The sequence below is a fragment of the Symphalangus syndactylus genome, chromosome 11 (assembly GCF_028878055.3).
Source record: "Symphalangus syndactylus isolate Jambi chromosome 11, NHGRI_mSymSyn1-v2.1_pri, whole genome shotgun sequence".
Lineage (NCBI taxonomy): Eukaryota > Metazoa > Chordata > Mammalia > Primates > Hylobatidae > Symphalangus > Symphalangus syndactylus.
In genome coordinates this window covers 132,866,635-132,882,522 of record NC_072433.2, presented here as the reverse complement: position 1 = coordinate 132,882,522, position 15,888 = coordinate 132,866,635, and the positions used below count along the sequence as shown (strand labels likewise).

The 15,888-nt window shown below is 47.0% G+C and overlaps 1 protein-coding gene across 2 annotated transcripts; it reads right to left on the bottom strand.

Annotated features, from left to right (window-relative positions):
* Positions 1–1,944: 1,944 nt before the first annotated feature.
* MAP1LC3B (microtubule associated protein 1 light chain 3 beta) lies at positions 1,945–15,888 on the bottom strand. Of its 2 annotated transcripts, none has more exons than XM_055232699.2 (4): positions 14,059–15,888; positions 7,823–7,878; positions 4,451–4,557; positions 1,945–3,812 (listed from the first exon to the last, which is right to left on the bottom strand). In XM_055232699.2, the coding sequence occupies exons 1-4, from the start codon at positions 14,096–14,098 to the stop codon at positions 3,638–3,640; spliced, it is 378 nt and encodes a 125-aa protein (XP_055088674.1). In that variant the 5' UTR covers positions 14,099–15,888; the 3' UTR covers positions 1,945–3,637. The 2 variants fall into 2 exon arrangements, with proteins under 2 accessions (XP_055088674.1, XP_055088675.1); XM_055232700.2 differs by having other exon boundaries at positions 1,945–3,809; positions 14,059–14,277.

The following is a 15,888-nucleotide window of genomic DNA, read 5'->3' as shown; positions in this document are numbered from 1 at the left end:
CTAGAAAACCATATACTGTGCTGGTTGAGGCCAAAGGTTAACATTGCTCCCCTTGGTTCACCAAGGAAGGGGGCAGTGGCCATCCGCCGCGGCCTCACGTGCGTTGTAACAAGCCCTCATCACATGTATGAGTCTTACGTGCACAAAAAGAGAAGGCTTTGGTACTGAAACTGGACACCTTGTGTACTCAAGATACCTTCACAGCTTCTATTGGACATATTTTCTTTTTAGGAATGAAGGAAAATTCTCCCATTTTTGAGCCATTCTTTTGTCAATTCTACAAAATTGCATGTAACTTTATAAATATTTTTAAAAGATATAGTTTTGTAAATATTTAATATTCCGCTAATTTGATTTTGAATTGTAAATGTCAAGTATTCTGTTTTTGGGGTTTTTATGTTTTATTATACTTTGTTAAAAAGGACAAATTGTACATTTTTAGAATGTTTTTATGAGTAAATTTAATGTACTGAAAATAAAAATTTTAAAAAAGACTCTGATTTCACTAGGTTTTTGTCTCAGAATATGAAGCACACACCTTTTCAAATCAGTCTGTCTCCAAACTAGGGGTTCCATCCTTTCTACCCTCTCAGATTTACAAAAGGGATACCTGATTTTAAATCTACTGATTCTCTATCAAGTCGCCAAGTTTTTTTTTTTTTTTTTTTTCAGATGGAGTTTCGCTCTTGTTGCCCAGGCTGGAATGCGGTGACACGATCTCGGCTCACACCAACCTCCCTGGTTCAAGCGATTCTCCTCCCGAGTAGCTGGGATTACAGGCATGCACCACCACGCCCGGCTAATTTTGTCTTTTTTAGTAGGGACTTGGGTTTCTCCATGTTGGTCAGGCTGGTCTAGAACTGCGGACCTCAGGTGATCCGCCCGCCTGAGCCTCCCAAAGTGCTGGGATTACAGACATGAGCCACCACACCTGGCCAAGTTTTGTATTTTTTTTTTTTTTTTTAAGTATCCCTGTTAATAACAAAGATGTAAATTCCTGATTGGGGTTAAAGATGTTCCAGCACGAGTTTCCATAAAAATGAAAGTTGGCATGAATGGATCTCAGATACCTTGGGAATGTGGCCCTACCCTGAAGTGGCTCTTTCCCAGGGAGGGAGCAGGCCTGCCGTGGAGGGGGGTGACACAGTGACACAAGCCACCAGCTGCCACATCAGCCTGTGACTGACTTGGCAATGTACAGAATCACTCCCATGGCATCTAAGACCGCACCCTTCTGGATTTGGGAGGTGGCAACATACTGAGCATGTGCTCTGGTGATGTCAGGAAGTGAGAGGGGATACAGCACCCACGGGGAGCTCTGAAGATTGGACAAGGGACACAAACGCTTCTGTTGAGCAGCTGGCCTGGGAAGGCAGTTTTCTCAGGTCACTCCCTTGTATTTTTCAACAGACTTTTAGGTGCCTACTTAAACCAGAGCTGGGCTCAGAGTTCCCTAGATGATGAGGTTGGCCACTTTTTGTCTGGTCTGAGTGCTGAAGTGTTTGTGCTGGAGTGTGTTTGTACACGGTGCCAGCAGCTCCCCACTGGGTCCCCCAAGGGTACACTTTCTCGACCACACACACATACCTAATACTTATGGTGGTGGGTGGTTTACAGCAGTAGGTTGTTGGGTGTTTGTTTATTCCCACAAAACACGTAGGTCAGTTCGCATCCATCCTCATAGCCCATGGCACGTGAGTTCTCAACAGGATTTGGCTTTGTAAAGGCCAGACCTGGTGGCAGGGCCTTGGCCAAGGTGGAGGGTGCCCTTGACAAGGCAGAGGCCCTCAGAGGGCGGTGCTCCTCCATGTGAGTGCCCCCTCTGCACGAGAGGACCAGCCTGGATGCCCCTCCTCGGAAATACAAGGACCCGCTTGGCTTTGGAAAGTACAAACAGTGTGGGATCCAAGTCTCAAATACGGATCCCATTAAACTGAGCTTTGATGACAGTTTTTAATTGTGCCTTTATTCAACTTAGTTCATTAAAAATGTACTTGTTTTAAAGATCCTATAAATAAAGTGACCACTCACATGGGATATAGGTCACCCCTCAGCATGTTATTTTTTGTTTTAAAAAGCAGTATTTCTTATAGGAATCTTACTGATCACACAGTAGTTACAATAATGTCAGATATGATGTATACAGTCTAAATGAGACAGGCCAGTTAAGAATTTACATAATGTAAAAATACACATATTAAAAGTTAGCCAAGTGGACAGACGCATGCGGGGCTGGGGGGAGAGCAGGTGACAGGAACTCCTTTAACAATCAGTAGAGGGCCCAGATGCAAAGAATCTGGTTTTCCCCGTTACAGTAAACAAACAGCTTTCACTAACGTATACAGGTATTTCATACACATCTAAACACATAAGGGTAAGTTGTGACCTGCTACACATAGGGTCTAAAGTGGTGTAGTTGTGATTTTCCTGTGATACTCCCAAGAAAACTGTAAATAGTGAACCCCCATGCAAGTAGTGGGAAGCACTAGTCTTTTATCACAGGTTGAACCTGAGGAGGTTTAACTCTTGACAGTATCTGTAAAGAGCATACGGCTCTTTTTGCTATGTTTTCTCCACAACTGACATGCATTTGGTGTGGGAGAATTCTGATGGCTGTCTGACCTAACAGTGATAACTACTATTCAAAATGTGGGAACCTTTTCAGTAATACTGAGTTACACATTTAACATTAAAAAAACAAAAACATGGATCATCCACAGCTTTAAGCCAGAAGGCAGAAGGGAGTGTGTCTGAATGTTAATGTTTTCAGTTATACTATTTTGTGGTTTCTCCCTCTGTACTCCAGAATGACACTGGTACACTGCTGCTTTGTGTCACAACACAGGCACTAGTTTGAACTCAGACAAAACCTGAAACGGAAGAAATGCCACTCTTTCTCCATGGTCTTTTAAGAAACTACATCAAAATTATAAATTATTCAAGTTTCCTTTTGAGTGGTGTCTTTCTGTGTGTAACTATCTAGAGAACAAACCAAACCAGAAATGTCTACCCCTGCAAGAGTGTGGACTTGGGGTGTGTGTGGTTCTGTTAGGAGTCAGGGACCTTCAGCAGTTTACAGTCAGGGCCGTTTTCTTACACAGCCCGTTTACCCTGCATTTGTGCCAACTGTGATGATAAATGCGTTTTGCGGGGATTATGCTTCACAACTCAGGCCTAAAGATCCTCTTAGGGAGATCTCTCTAGCTGACTAGAAAACTTCTACCCAAAAAGGCGGCGGGTTCTGTGAACCTGAAGAGAAGACTCAGGGTCTCTCTGAAAGCCTTTAAATTACTGCTTGAATTACAGGTTCCTATTAATGAGAAAAGAGCATTAAAATAACTTGAAGGTCTATTTTATTGGCAACTTAGAATGCAAAGTATTTTATTTTTAAACTTTTAAAATTTGAAAACAAGCTAGCCTACATTAAATAATATAGTTTCCAAAGCTGAATGTGCTCACTTGGAGCTCAGTTTTTCTGCTTGAAACACAAACACAACTTCCTAACACTCCTAGGTGGGAACACTACTGTTTGATGATCTGTGATTAGATGAACTGACCGACCTCAGATGGTAACATCCCTTTTTTTTCCTTGGTAAGGGTTTAAAAAATTCTAGAATAGATGCATTTTTTTCTAGTTTTACACTGACAATTTCATCCCGAACGTCTCCTGGGAGGCATAGACCATGTACAGGAATCCATCTTCATCCTTCTCACTCTCATACACCTCTGAGATTGGTGTGGAGACGCTGACCATGCTGTGTCCGTTCACCAACAGGAAGAAGGCCTGATTAGCATTGAGCTGTAAGCGCCTTCTATTGAAAGAAAACAACGTGAAGAAATATTGGCAACAATACAAGAAGGATGAAGCATGTGTTAAAATATCACCCAATCTGATCAATAAAATATGCATATGTTCTAAATGCTCTTGAATCCAATACTTCTCATAAAACACAGGACATTTCCTTTGATTATACTGACATGAGCTATAATCACTGAAAGATTACACATTAGGCTGATTTTAAACTAGTATGCTATCTGAATAGCTGTTAAAGTGTCTAACGTGAGAAAGCAGTTCAAATACAGTTTCCAAACTATTCTAAGATCTAAGCCTCTGCCATTTACTGCCACTCACTGAGTCTACATTCTCTTTAACTAACTAGCTTTGCTGTACAAAACCTTGTAACATTGATTTTAAACAGGAAACATCTAAATGATATGATGAAAGAAATGGGATCTGCAGTCTAGCAAGTAATATAAAACCTCAAAAAAAAACCATTTTATAGTTTAATTAAGTTCAGATGGTTTTAACCATAACTGAATCAGAACTAAATTCAGCTGAAAAGGATTTTTTTAAACATTTTAACCAGAACTAAAGATTTATCTGTAAGTTTCATAAAGAATAAGAAGTTACTCAAAGGAAATTTATTATGAAACAAAGGTGACTGAATACCTAATTATCTTGATGAGCTCACTCATGTTGACATGGTCAGGTACAAGGAACTTCGTTTTATCCAGGACAGGAAGCTGCTTCTCACCCTTGTATCGTTCTATTATCACCTGGAAAAGAAGCCAGAAGTTATTTTAAAATAGTCATCAGGGCCAGGCGCGGTGGCTCACACCTGTAATCCCAGCATTTTGGGAGGCCGAGGCAGGCAGATCACAAGGTCAGGAGATCCAGACCATCCTGGCTAACACACTGAAACCCCGTCTCTACTAAAAAGTACAAAAAATTAGCTGGGCGTGGTGGCGGGCGCCTGTAGTCCCAGCTACGCGGGAGGCTGAGGCAGGAGAATGGCGTGAACCCGGCAGGTGGAGCTTGCAGTGAGCTGAGATCGCGCCACTGCACTCCAGCCTGAGTGACAGAGTGAGACTCCATCTCAAAAAAAAAAAAAAGTCATCAGGCTGGGCATGGTGGCACATGCCTGTAATCCTAGCACTTTGGGAGGGTGAGGCGAGCAGATCACCTGAGGTCAGGAGTTCGAGACCAGCCTGGTCAACATGGCAAAACCCCATCTCTACTAAAAATACGAAAATTATCCAGATGTGGGGGCAGATGCCTGTAATCCCTCCCAGCTACTTGGGAGGCTGAGATAAGCTTGAACCTAGGAGGCAGAGGTTGCAGTGAGCTGAGATTGCACCACTGCACTCTAGCCTAGGGCATTGAGCTAGACTGTCTCCAATAAATAAATAAAATAGTCATCAACAATTAAAAATATACAAAATGCCTCCTACATTCTAACTGGCAAATGCCAAAATGGGTTTTGAAACAGCACATTCACTAGTTTCCTCATAGCTCTCCTGTGAAGAGTGATCGTTTGCTAGCTTAGACATCTACCCCTTACAAAATATGGTACAAGAGACACGATATGGCTGCCACCAGGTAGGAAGTTGGGGAAGATACTTTACTATGTATCCTTTCATTCTGTTTCAGTTTTGGAACCATGAAAAATATATACCTAGTCAGAAAAAGACCTCAAGCCTTATTACCGAGGCAGAGAGGCTGGGAGCTAGCTGCAAGCACAAAACATCTGAAACTCTCACTTCCAAAACTACCATATCCTGAGACATGGCTGAAGTTTTTTTTTTTTTTTGGAGACGGAGTCTCGCACTGTCGCCCAGGCTGGAATGTAGTGGCATGATCTTGGCTCACTGCAACCTCCGCCTCCCAGGTTCAAGCAATTCTCCTGCCTCAGCCTCCTGAGTAGCTGGGATTACAGGTGCCCGCCACCACGCCCAGCTAATTTTTGTATTTTTAGTAGAGATGGGGTTTCACCATGTTGGTCAGGCTGGTCTTGAACCCCTGACCTTGTGATCCACCCGCCGCGGCCTTCCAAAGTGCTGGGATTACAGGCGTGAGCCACAGCGTGTGGCCAGCTGAAGTTCTAATGAAAGTAAATGCATGTGTTTTGGGAGCCGCGGTGACTCAGGCTGGTTGTTCTGGTGCATAAGGAGGTGAGGCTATGCATTCCAGGCCAACCTGGGAAACATAAAAACTCTTCATACATTAAAAAAAAGTAAATGCATGTGTTTTAATAAATGTGTAAGTTCCTAATTACAGTAATATGCTCAATGTTTTTCCACACTAGAGACTGTCTAGTTGACATGAAAAAATATTTGACAAGGCAACTAGAATCCATTATTAGCTGGTTCTAGAGATAAAGTTTTGTGCATAATGACCTGGTACTTTCATTTTGATAAAATATTTCTTTAAATGAGGTTAAAAATACAAATATTTGAGGCTGGGCACGGTGGCTTACGCCTGTAATCCCAGCACTCTGGGAGGCCGAGGCGGGCAGATCACAAGGTGAGGAGATCGAGACCATCCTGGCTAACACAGTGAAACGCCATCTCTACTAGAAAAATACAAAAGAAACTAGCCGGGCCTGGTGGCGGGTGCCTGTAGCCCAGCTACTTCGGAGGCTGAGGCAGGAGAATGGCGTGAACCCAGGAGGCAGAGCTTGCAGTGAGCCAAGATCACGCCACTACACTCCAGCCTGGGTGACAGAGCGAGACTCCGTCTCAAAAAAAAAAAAAAAAAATTTATATATACATATACACACACATACGCACACACACACATATGTATTTGAACTACACGGAACAAATGTAGTTTCATATTATGAATTTAAATAAAGCCATCAGGCCGGCGTGGTGACTCACGCCTGTAATCCCAGCACTTTGGGAGGCCGAGGTGGGCGGATCATGAGGTCAAGAGATCGAGACCATCCTGGCCAACATGGTGAAACCCTGTCTCTACTAAAAATACAAAAATTAGCTGGGCGTGGTGGCACGTGCCTGTGGTCCCAGCTATTTGGGAGGCTGAGGCAGGAGAATCACTTGAACCCGGGAGGCGGAGGTTGCAGTGAGCTGAGATCGCACCACTACACTCCAGCCTGGGCGACAGTGCGAGACTCCGTCTCAAAATAAATAATCCATCAGCTCCTCACCATACTTCCTTTCCATGGAGCATAATATTTTGTTTTTTTAGTTCTAAGCTGCTATAATATCTGACCACAGATGAGCCTCTGAGTCTCATTAGCATCTGTGTTTACTGAACGCTGCGGACATCTCTATATACAGTAATTCTTCTACCCTGTCACAACAAAGAGAAGTTGAGTGGCAGGAATGGGAAATCTTTACATGCTTCTTTGGGAAAGAAAAATGCTTATTTGTACATTGTTCCACTGTGTGAGACCTACATAGGGTTCTGTATAAGGCTGAGTCAAGCTGTCATCATCTTCCTTGGTAAGTTTGAGAGCTTTATCTAGGGGGCACGTTCAGAAGTGTGATATCCACAAGGAAATATCAGTGTGTAGGCTCCACCTGCCTGAGTTTAAGTGGTAACAGAAATTAGAGGCAGTACAGAAATCTTGGCTCCTGAGGCCAGCCAGTGGCTCATGCCTATAATCCCAACACTTTGAGAGATCAAGATGGGAGATCATTTGAGCCCAGGAGTTTGAGATCAGCCTGGGTTGTTAAACATAGCAAGACCCTGTGTCTACAAAAAACTTAAAAAATTAGCCAGGTGTGGTGGCGTGTGCCTCCAGTCCCAGCTACTCAGGAGGCTGAGGAGGGAGGACTGCTTGAGCACAAGGTGGCTGAGACTGCAGTGAGCTATGATCGCACCACTGCACTCCAGCCTGGGAAACAGAGTGAGACTCTGTCTCTTTAAAAAAAGGATACCTCTCTCTAGGTTGTGAAACTGACACCCAGGGCTTGGCTGTCTGGTGATTCCTGTAAAAACCCTGTCAAGTGGATGCACTTATGCAGTGCTCTCCTCTGCGTACATTCATGACTAAAACCGAGGCCTGAGACTACCTACCGGGATTTTGGTTGGATGCTGCTCTCGAATAAGTCGGACATCTTCTACTCTTTGTTCTGCAGTGAAATGAAGAGATAGAAGCATTATTAAGGGCCGGACAGCTTCTTCCCAGCACTGCTGCTGGTTCTACATCCAAGTTCAGCTGTTAGCTGTGGTACAGCAGAACCGTGAAGACATCTTTCCTAGGACTTAAAAAAACAAAACATGAACACTTCAAATCGGATAAAGGTTTGTATCTAAGGCCAAGGGCAACATAACATACATGGCTCTATCAGGTGATAGGACAAAGACCAGGAACATGGAACAACTAGTTTCAAGGAATTGGGAGCCCAAAGTTTGTGGTCAGATATACAAGGCAGACCCCCTGCATGAGTCCCAATCCTTCCTCCAAAGACCACTACCACCTATAATATTAACTTCAATTGTTGTTAATTTTCCACACTTGAAGTTGGAAATGGAATCCATTATAAACCAGGAAATGCAATTTTTCCCTTATCACTTCCAGCTTTTTAATGATATGGGGCTTAAGAGAAAATAAACTGCTCAAGAGAATGGAATATGATGCCTGTAATCGCAGCACCTTGGGAGGCTGAGGTGGGCAGATCACTTGAGGTCAGGAGTTCGAGACCACCTTGGCCAACATGTTGAAACCCTGTCCAGTCTCTACTAAAAGTATAAAAATTAGCCGGGCGTCATGGCACATGCCTGTAATCCCAGCTACTTGGGAGGCTGAGGCAGGAGAATCACTTGAACCTGGGACACGGAGGTTGCAGTGAGCGGACATTGCACCACTGCACTCCAACATGGGCAACAGAGCCAGACTCCGTCTCAAAAAAAAAAAAAAAAAAAATCTATTCTCCCTTTTAATAGAATCACTTACTGATACTTTCAACAACTGTACTAGACTGTGGGCAATATAGAGAAAAAAACAAGCCAAGTCCAGTTCTCAGAAACCCAAAAATACAGTTAGAGAGAAGTCATTTACAAAGCAATATGTGTATTTTTAAAAAAAGGCAATATGTGAATATATGACTTAGATGGCATTATTTAAAACCTCCAAAAAAAAAAAAAAGAGCAAAATAACCTTGATTTACTATGGTAGGATTGATTCTCATGGTAAGGGCAAATAAATAATCAATGTCATGAACTTCCTGAGACAGAAAAAATATGGTGTGACCTACATAAATATGACGTTACTCTAATATCATTAACAATCTCATTTGGATTAAAACAAATTTTAGTATCATTCGTTTTTTGAGATGGAGTCTCACTCTATTGCCCAGGCTGGATTGCAGTGATGCAAATCTCTGATCACTGCAAGCTCCGCCTCCTGGGTTCACACCATTCTCCTGCCTCAGCCTCTCGAGTAGCTGGGACTACAGGCGCCTGCCACCACACCCAGCTAATTTTTTTGTATTTTTAGTAGAGGCGGGTTTCTCCCTGTTAACCAGGATGGTCTCAATCTCCTGACCTCGTGATCCGCCCGCCTCAGCCTCCCGAAGTGCTGGGATTACAGGCGTGAGCCACCATGCCCAGCCCAATTTTAGTATCACTCTTTATAAAAACTTTTAAAATTCCTATGTTCAAGTACAGCCATAAGTTCGACTTCTGTTTCCCCATCCAAAACTTTAAAATCAGCTTCTAAGATACATTACTAAACATAAACATCTTTGTGACAAAGACTGCAAACTCATGGATTTCTACCAGTGCATATTCCTATTGAATAAATATGCAAATGATAAATTTAGTGGCTGGGCACAGTGGCTCATGCCTGTAACCCCAGCACTCTGGGAGGCCGAGGCAGGTGGATCACAAGGTCAGGAGTTCAAGACTAGCCTGGCCACAATGGTGATAGCCCATCTCTACTAAAAACAGAAAAATTAGCCAGGTGCAGTGTCCGGCGCCTGTAATCCCAGCTACTTGGGAGGCTGACGCAGGAGAATCGCTTGAACCCGGGAGGCAGAGGTTGCAGTGAGCCGAGATCATGCCACTGCACTCTAGTCTGGGCGACAGAGCAAGACTTTGTCTCAAAAAAAATGAAAAATAAAAATAATAATGATAAATTTCGCTATTGTTAATAGTAAAATTAAGCTAGTGGCTCTTATCCTTTGACTCCTTCTCTACTTCCCAGCGAGGTTCTCAGTGACCCCTCATCATCACCTCTCCTAAGTATGAGACCTCTTCCTATGCCTGTCCTACCCCAGACCCTCTTCACAATAAAAACCTCCATGTGTCAGTGTAGATTATTTCAGTGTATAGGGTAAATCACGATTTAATTCACTCCAGCAAATAAGTGGTACCTCTTTCATACATCCTGGAATGTTTCACATTTAAAAGCTTATCCTAATAAATCTACAAGTAGAAACGTTCAGGCAGAGGGGAAAGATTTTTTTTTTTTTGAGACGGAGTCTTGCTCTGTCACCCAGGCTGGAGTGCAGTGGTGCGATCTCTGCTCACTGCAAGCTCCGCCTCCCAGGTTCACGCCATTCTTCTGCCTCAGCCTACAGGTGCCCGCCACCGTGCCCAGCTAATTTTTTGTATTTTTAGTAGAGACGGGGTTTCATCATGTTAGGCAGGATGGTCTCGATCTCCTGACCTCGTGATCCGCCCACCTCAGCCTCCCAAAGTGTTGGGATTACAGGCGTGTGTCACCATGCCCAGCTGGAAAGATTTTTTTAATATAGGAAACTAGGTTTGGCTGGGTGCGGTGGCTCCGCTTGTAATCCCAGCACTTTGGGAGGCCGAGGCGGGCGGATCACCTGAGGTCAGGAGTTGAACCCAGGAGGCGGAGGTTGCAGTGAGCTGAGATCATGCCACTGCACTCCAGCCTGGGTGACAGCGCGAGAGCCTATCTCAAAAAAAAAAGGAAGAAAAAAACAGGGTCTATGAAGTTTCAAAGTCCGAAACTATAGTGTTTAAAGTTATCTCTATCCTCATTTATTCCCAAAACACGACGTAAAAAGACAAAAATATTATTTTCACGAAAGGTGGGAAGTATATAAAAGACAAGTAAGTTATTTCCTTAAGCTGTAAAGAATAACACCCACGTCCCATAGGAGCATCTTAGCATGCTGTGCAGCAGCAATGAAAATCCAGCACGGAGCCTGGAGTAAGTGGCTGTACACGGTGCACACTGATGCTCCACTCTCATTCTTCAGGAGACAGCTGTTTTAGAGGCTAACAGTATATTTAACAAAAGCATTATCAACAGCACAGTCAATGGCATAGAAGGAGGGCAAGTCTTTTACTCCCTGTTTCCTAATGCTGTAATCATCTGTTTTTGTCTCTCTCAACAGACTGTCCCCCTGGCAGTCAAGGACCCAGCTCCAGTCCAATCTGTGTTCCCCCAGGGCTCAGGCTTGTACACAGAAGATAGTTAATCAACAACCGAATGAAAGCTGTAAAATAGACATGAAACACTGCTCCAGATGCACACCAAAATCTAATCTACTTCCCCAGATTTCTTTCTTCCAAAACAAAAAAGAATCCTTAAAAGCCTTTACAAACATTCAAACAAGGGGTAGGAGCCTGAAGTGTCCTATTTTTATGAACACGTTCTTTGCAAACTTGTTTTGAGATTATCTTCAGTCATTTTAAGTAAAATTTCAGTTACATATATTTTCCAGGATTTACTTCTCAGAGAGAAACTGAAGTATTCCCCCTCCCCCAGGCCAGGCGTGGTGGCTCATACCTGTAATCCCAGGACTTCGGGAAACTAAGGCGGGAGGATCACTTGAGGCCAAGAGTTCAAGACCAGCCTGGGCCACACAGCAACAACTCTGTCTGTTTGCTTTCTTTTTTTGGTAGAGATGAGGTCTCACTATGTTGCCCAGGCTGGTCTTGAACTCCCGAACTCAAGCGATCCTGCCTTGGCCTCCCAAAGTGCTGGGATTACAGGTGTGAGCCACCATGCCCCACACAATTTTAATTTCTGAAGTTCAATTTTTCCAATACATCTCCAAGGACACACTATGTCTCCTGACTCACAGTCTTGGTCCACTTAATATACTGGAAATGATGGCTACCTACTGGAGACTGGAAGAATTCACGCCAGGTTAAAGGCACCAGTCCAGACTCTGCCACTAGGTGGACCATGATCTTCACCACCAGGCCCCACCCAGTTTCTTTGGCTACAAAAGGAAGGGGTTGTTTTCAGTAAGCCTTAAAATCCATTTCAGCTTTGAGAACCCTCTCAATCCTGGTAGAGTTTATCAGCAGAGTTATATTCAGTTTTAACCTTAAACTCACTCACTTGGAAAGACAAAGCACCACTCAAGCTAACTGGGGCTAATCTTAGGCTCCATAAAGAGGTTCTCTCTAAAGATTGATTTCCCTCACTTACTGTGCTACACATGTCTGGAAACTGTCAGTACTCATGATCAAAATTACCAAAATATTCACGAACTAGAAAGATTTTTTTTTTAATTACCAAGATCAGAAGCAAGGAAAGGTAACAGCTGTTAAGATATTTGACACGTTTCTACAAAGTGACTATTAAAGAGATATTTAAAGGGGAGGGGGCAAAATAAAGGTGAGCCAAGAGAAAAACCCTGAAAATACAGTATATATAAGATACATACATCAATGGGAAAAAAAATGGGGCATTATTGCTGGTCTACCCTCAGGGCCACTTTTAAGTTCCAGGAAATTCCGTGTTTGGATGTGTTAGTGTCACATTTCCTACCCTTACTACCTACTCTTCGCAGAGATTTTTCCAGAATAACCCAAAAGTACCAAGCAAAAAAGAAAATAACTATAGTTTCTGTTATGAGAAAAAGGGCAAATCTCCTACACAAATGTTCCCAGTTAACTTTTCATTGGTGAAAACAGACGCCAGGTCTGAGGTGGGCTGCTGGTTCGCTTTAGCCTGGGAGGTCGAGGCTGCAGCGGGCTATGATTGCACCAGTGCACTCCAGCCCAGGTGACAGAGTGAGACACTGTCTCAAAAAAAAAAAAAAAAAAAAGAAAAGAAAATCTGTCTTAAATGCTGCTCTCAGGGCTCAATAAGCCTAGACACTAGTAAAGAGTTCATTAAGGTTACTAACAAGAAAACTGCTAACAAAAAAGGCATGTGTAAGTCTTGCTAACCAACGGACTGCCTCAAGAGGCTGAAAAAATGCTTGGTAAGCCAAGGTCCATTTTCATTTACTGAAGTTTCTCAAGCACAAGAAATAAAATAATAGTCAATGAGACCTGCAAAACTATATCCAAACTCAAATGAACGCTAAACTCTTTCTAGACTCCGGGAAACTAGGCAAAAGCAGACAAACAGCACCACTGTGTGGGCTCCCGACGAGGATAGCGGCAGGCATTCGCCGTCCACCGCGATGAACACGGTGCTTCCCTACCAAACCGGTGCCTGGAACTTAGGCACCAACAGATACCTGGATCTGCTGCGTTCTCTTGCTCAAGCGAGGAACAATCACTTCGCATCATCTGCGTGGAGTAAACATTGCGATGGTGACACCTGCATGTTTAACCAAATGCCAGGACACCTAAGTTGGGTTTCCAGTCTGAACCGGCAGAAAAGGGATGTATTCGGTATTACTGGTGTCAAGGTGAGAACATAATCGCAAACCCAAGAGAAGTCTTCCACCCCAGCTCCTGGGCTACAGACAGGAACTGTCAACAACGCTGTGGGCCGTCCCGGGCGTGGCGGGGCCGGGGCCCAGCACGTTCCCCTCCTCTCCACCGAGGCACTGGGGTCTGTAAGAGGCACTCGCACCCGGGCGGGCTCCCTCGACGGGAAAACTAGCCCTGAAGGTGACGCGCTGGGTCCCGGCGCAGCCCCGCTTCAGAGCCGAACTGCCCAGCGCGGCCCCGGGGGCTCTTGGGCCCCAGAAGCGCGACCCGCGCCCGCAGCGCGCTTGCAGGGGCGGCGGTGGCCGGGGTACTGCAGGGACCCCGCCGCGGAGGGCGCGGGGTGATTCAGCAGGCCCGGGGCCCCGAGCGCACCGGCCCCCGCTCGCCCTCCGCCAGCTGCCTCCTCCCAGGCCTCCGAGTGGTCCGCAGGCCGCCCCGGCTCAGACCAGCCCCCGGCCCTCCCGGCTCGGCCCCGGCCTGGGTCCCTCACGGCGCCCCGGGACCCGCGTCCCTCGGCCCCGCCGGCCGGCAGACACCGGCCCCGCTCGGCCTCCCGGCTCGGCCCCGGCCCCTCGCGGCGTCCCAGGCCCTGCCGCCCTCCACAGCTCGGACCCCGGCCCCGCCGCACCCGCCGCCCTCGCGGCGACACTCACCGAAGGTGCGGCGCTGCTTGAAGGTCTTCTCCGACGGCATGGTGCGGGGATCTGGGCGGCGGCGGCGACAACGACGCGAGGGTCCCGGCGGCTCCTGGGGGAGGCGACGGCCGCGGCGGCGAATCCGATTCTGGCGATAGCGACTTCCCTTGAATCTCCTCAGCCCGCAGCCTAGTCAGGTGACTCGCAGAGCGTCATCGGGGGCGGGGCCAGAGCCGGCCGGGGCCGCCGCCATGACGGGCGTGGCGGAACCCAGGAGCGGCACGCAGCGTGGGGGCGGGGCAGGTATGTGCGCGTGCGCCACGGGCGAAACGCGCGCTCTGCGCATGCTCCCGGTCGTGCCCCAGCCCCGCCCAGCACCGCTGGGCGCCTGAGGCGCCGGAGGTGACGGTTGTGGGCTGGCCCGCACCCCGGGGGTGTGGGCGCTCGGGAGCCTGCTGCCCGGCCCTGAGGAGAGGGCAGTGCCGGGCGGGGGAGGCTGAGCCACAGGCGGGGTGTCCCGGGGCACTCTTGAGGGAGCGGTCAGAGGAAGGGACAGGGGGCAAACCCGACCATCCCTTCCCCTCCAGAGAGAGACTTGGCGGTGCTGCCCGAGACGCCGGCACCCCGGGCTGAGGCGCGCAGGGCAGGCCGCGCCCTCTCCGGGAGGCAGGGTCGCCGCTCACCGGTGGAGCCCTGGCCCCCTCTGCGTGCAGGGGCGCGCGTGGTCCTTGGGTGGCTTCCGGGGAGCGGCCACTGGTGACCTCCACCCGCGGTCACTCGACGCCCAGCCTTGGGGCGTCTGCGGAACTGCTTTTGTCCGGAGCCTTCATCCTAGGCGCAGTCCCCTCTCCCAGTCCTCCCGCCGCGGCGCTCGGAACGCCCTTGGTGACTGTAAGATCTTCCTACCGTTAGGTCGCCTGTGGCGATCGCCGGGCCTGCCCACGTCGCTAGCCTCCCTGTCTACCCCTCAGCCTCCCAGCCGCTAAACTCGCTGGACAACCTTACACTAGTGACAGTTTTTGAGTCTTGGACTCAACTGTGAAAGGGCAGTCACATTTGAGGACTCCAAATGGTCTGCAGTGCGTAAACCACCACGTGATATTTGGTTGCTATTGCCCACCTCAGCCTGTGGCCAGCGTGTCTCTGTAGGAACAGCACTAGATTGTTTGGGGTTTTTTTGAGACAGGGTCTTACTCTGTTGCCCAGCCTGGAATGCAGTGGCACGATCATAGCTCGCGGCGGCCTCGGCCTCCTGGGCTCAAGGGATCCTCCTGCCTCACCTCCCGAGAAGCTGGGAGTAGAGCCGGGATCTCGCTGTGTTGCCCAGGCTGGTCTTGAACTCCCGGCCTCAAGCGACCCTCCCGCCTCCGCCTCCTTAAGAGTTGGGATTACAGGCGTGAGCCACTGCTCCCGGCTATTTGGCTGTTTTTGTTCTTTAACATCTAATACTTTAAAAGAGCCCTGTAATTCCAGGATTTCTCCTTGTGACTTTGTAAAAGGCTTTCTTCTATCCCAATTGGTTAAAGTAATTGGATTAGGCTGATACACTCTACACTGTGAGCTTGAATCATACAAAACATATGAAAATAGCCGGGAGCGGTGGCTTAAGCCTGTAACCCCAGCTCTTAGGGAGGCAGAGGCTGGGAGGATCGCTTGAGCCCAGGAGTTTGAGACCTGCCTGGGCAACATAGCAAGACCCCGTCCTCCACAAAAAAGAAAAAAAAAGTATGAAAATATATTTCTCGCACCAGGTGCGGTGACTCATGCCTATAATACCAGCAGTTTGGGAGGCCAAGGCAGGAGGATCACGAGGTCAAGAGTTCGAGACCAGCGTGGTCAACATGGCAA

Excerpts from the sequence above, each read along its gene's own strand:
- MAP1LC3B (XM_055232699.2), bottom strand. The coding sequence starts at position 14,098 with ATGCCGTCGGAGAAGACCTTCAAGCAGCGCCGCACCTTCG. Across the intron at positions 4,558-7,822 it reads AGCATCCAACCAAAATCCCG|GTGATAATAGAACGATACAA; the intron begins GTAGGTAGTCTC and ends CTTCTTTTCCAG. Across the intron at positions 3,813-4,450 it reads GAGCTCATCAAGATAATTAG|AAGGCGCTTACAGCTCAATG; the intron begins GTATTCAGTCAC and ends TTCTTTCAATAG.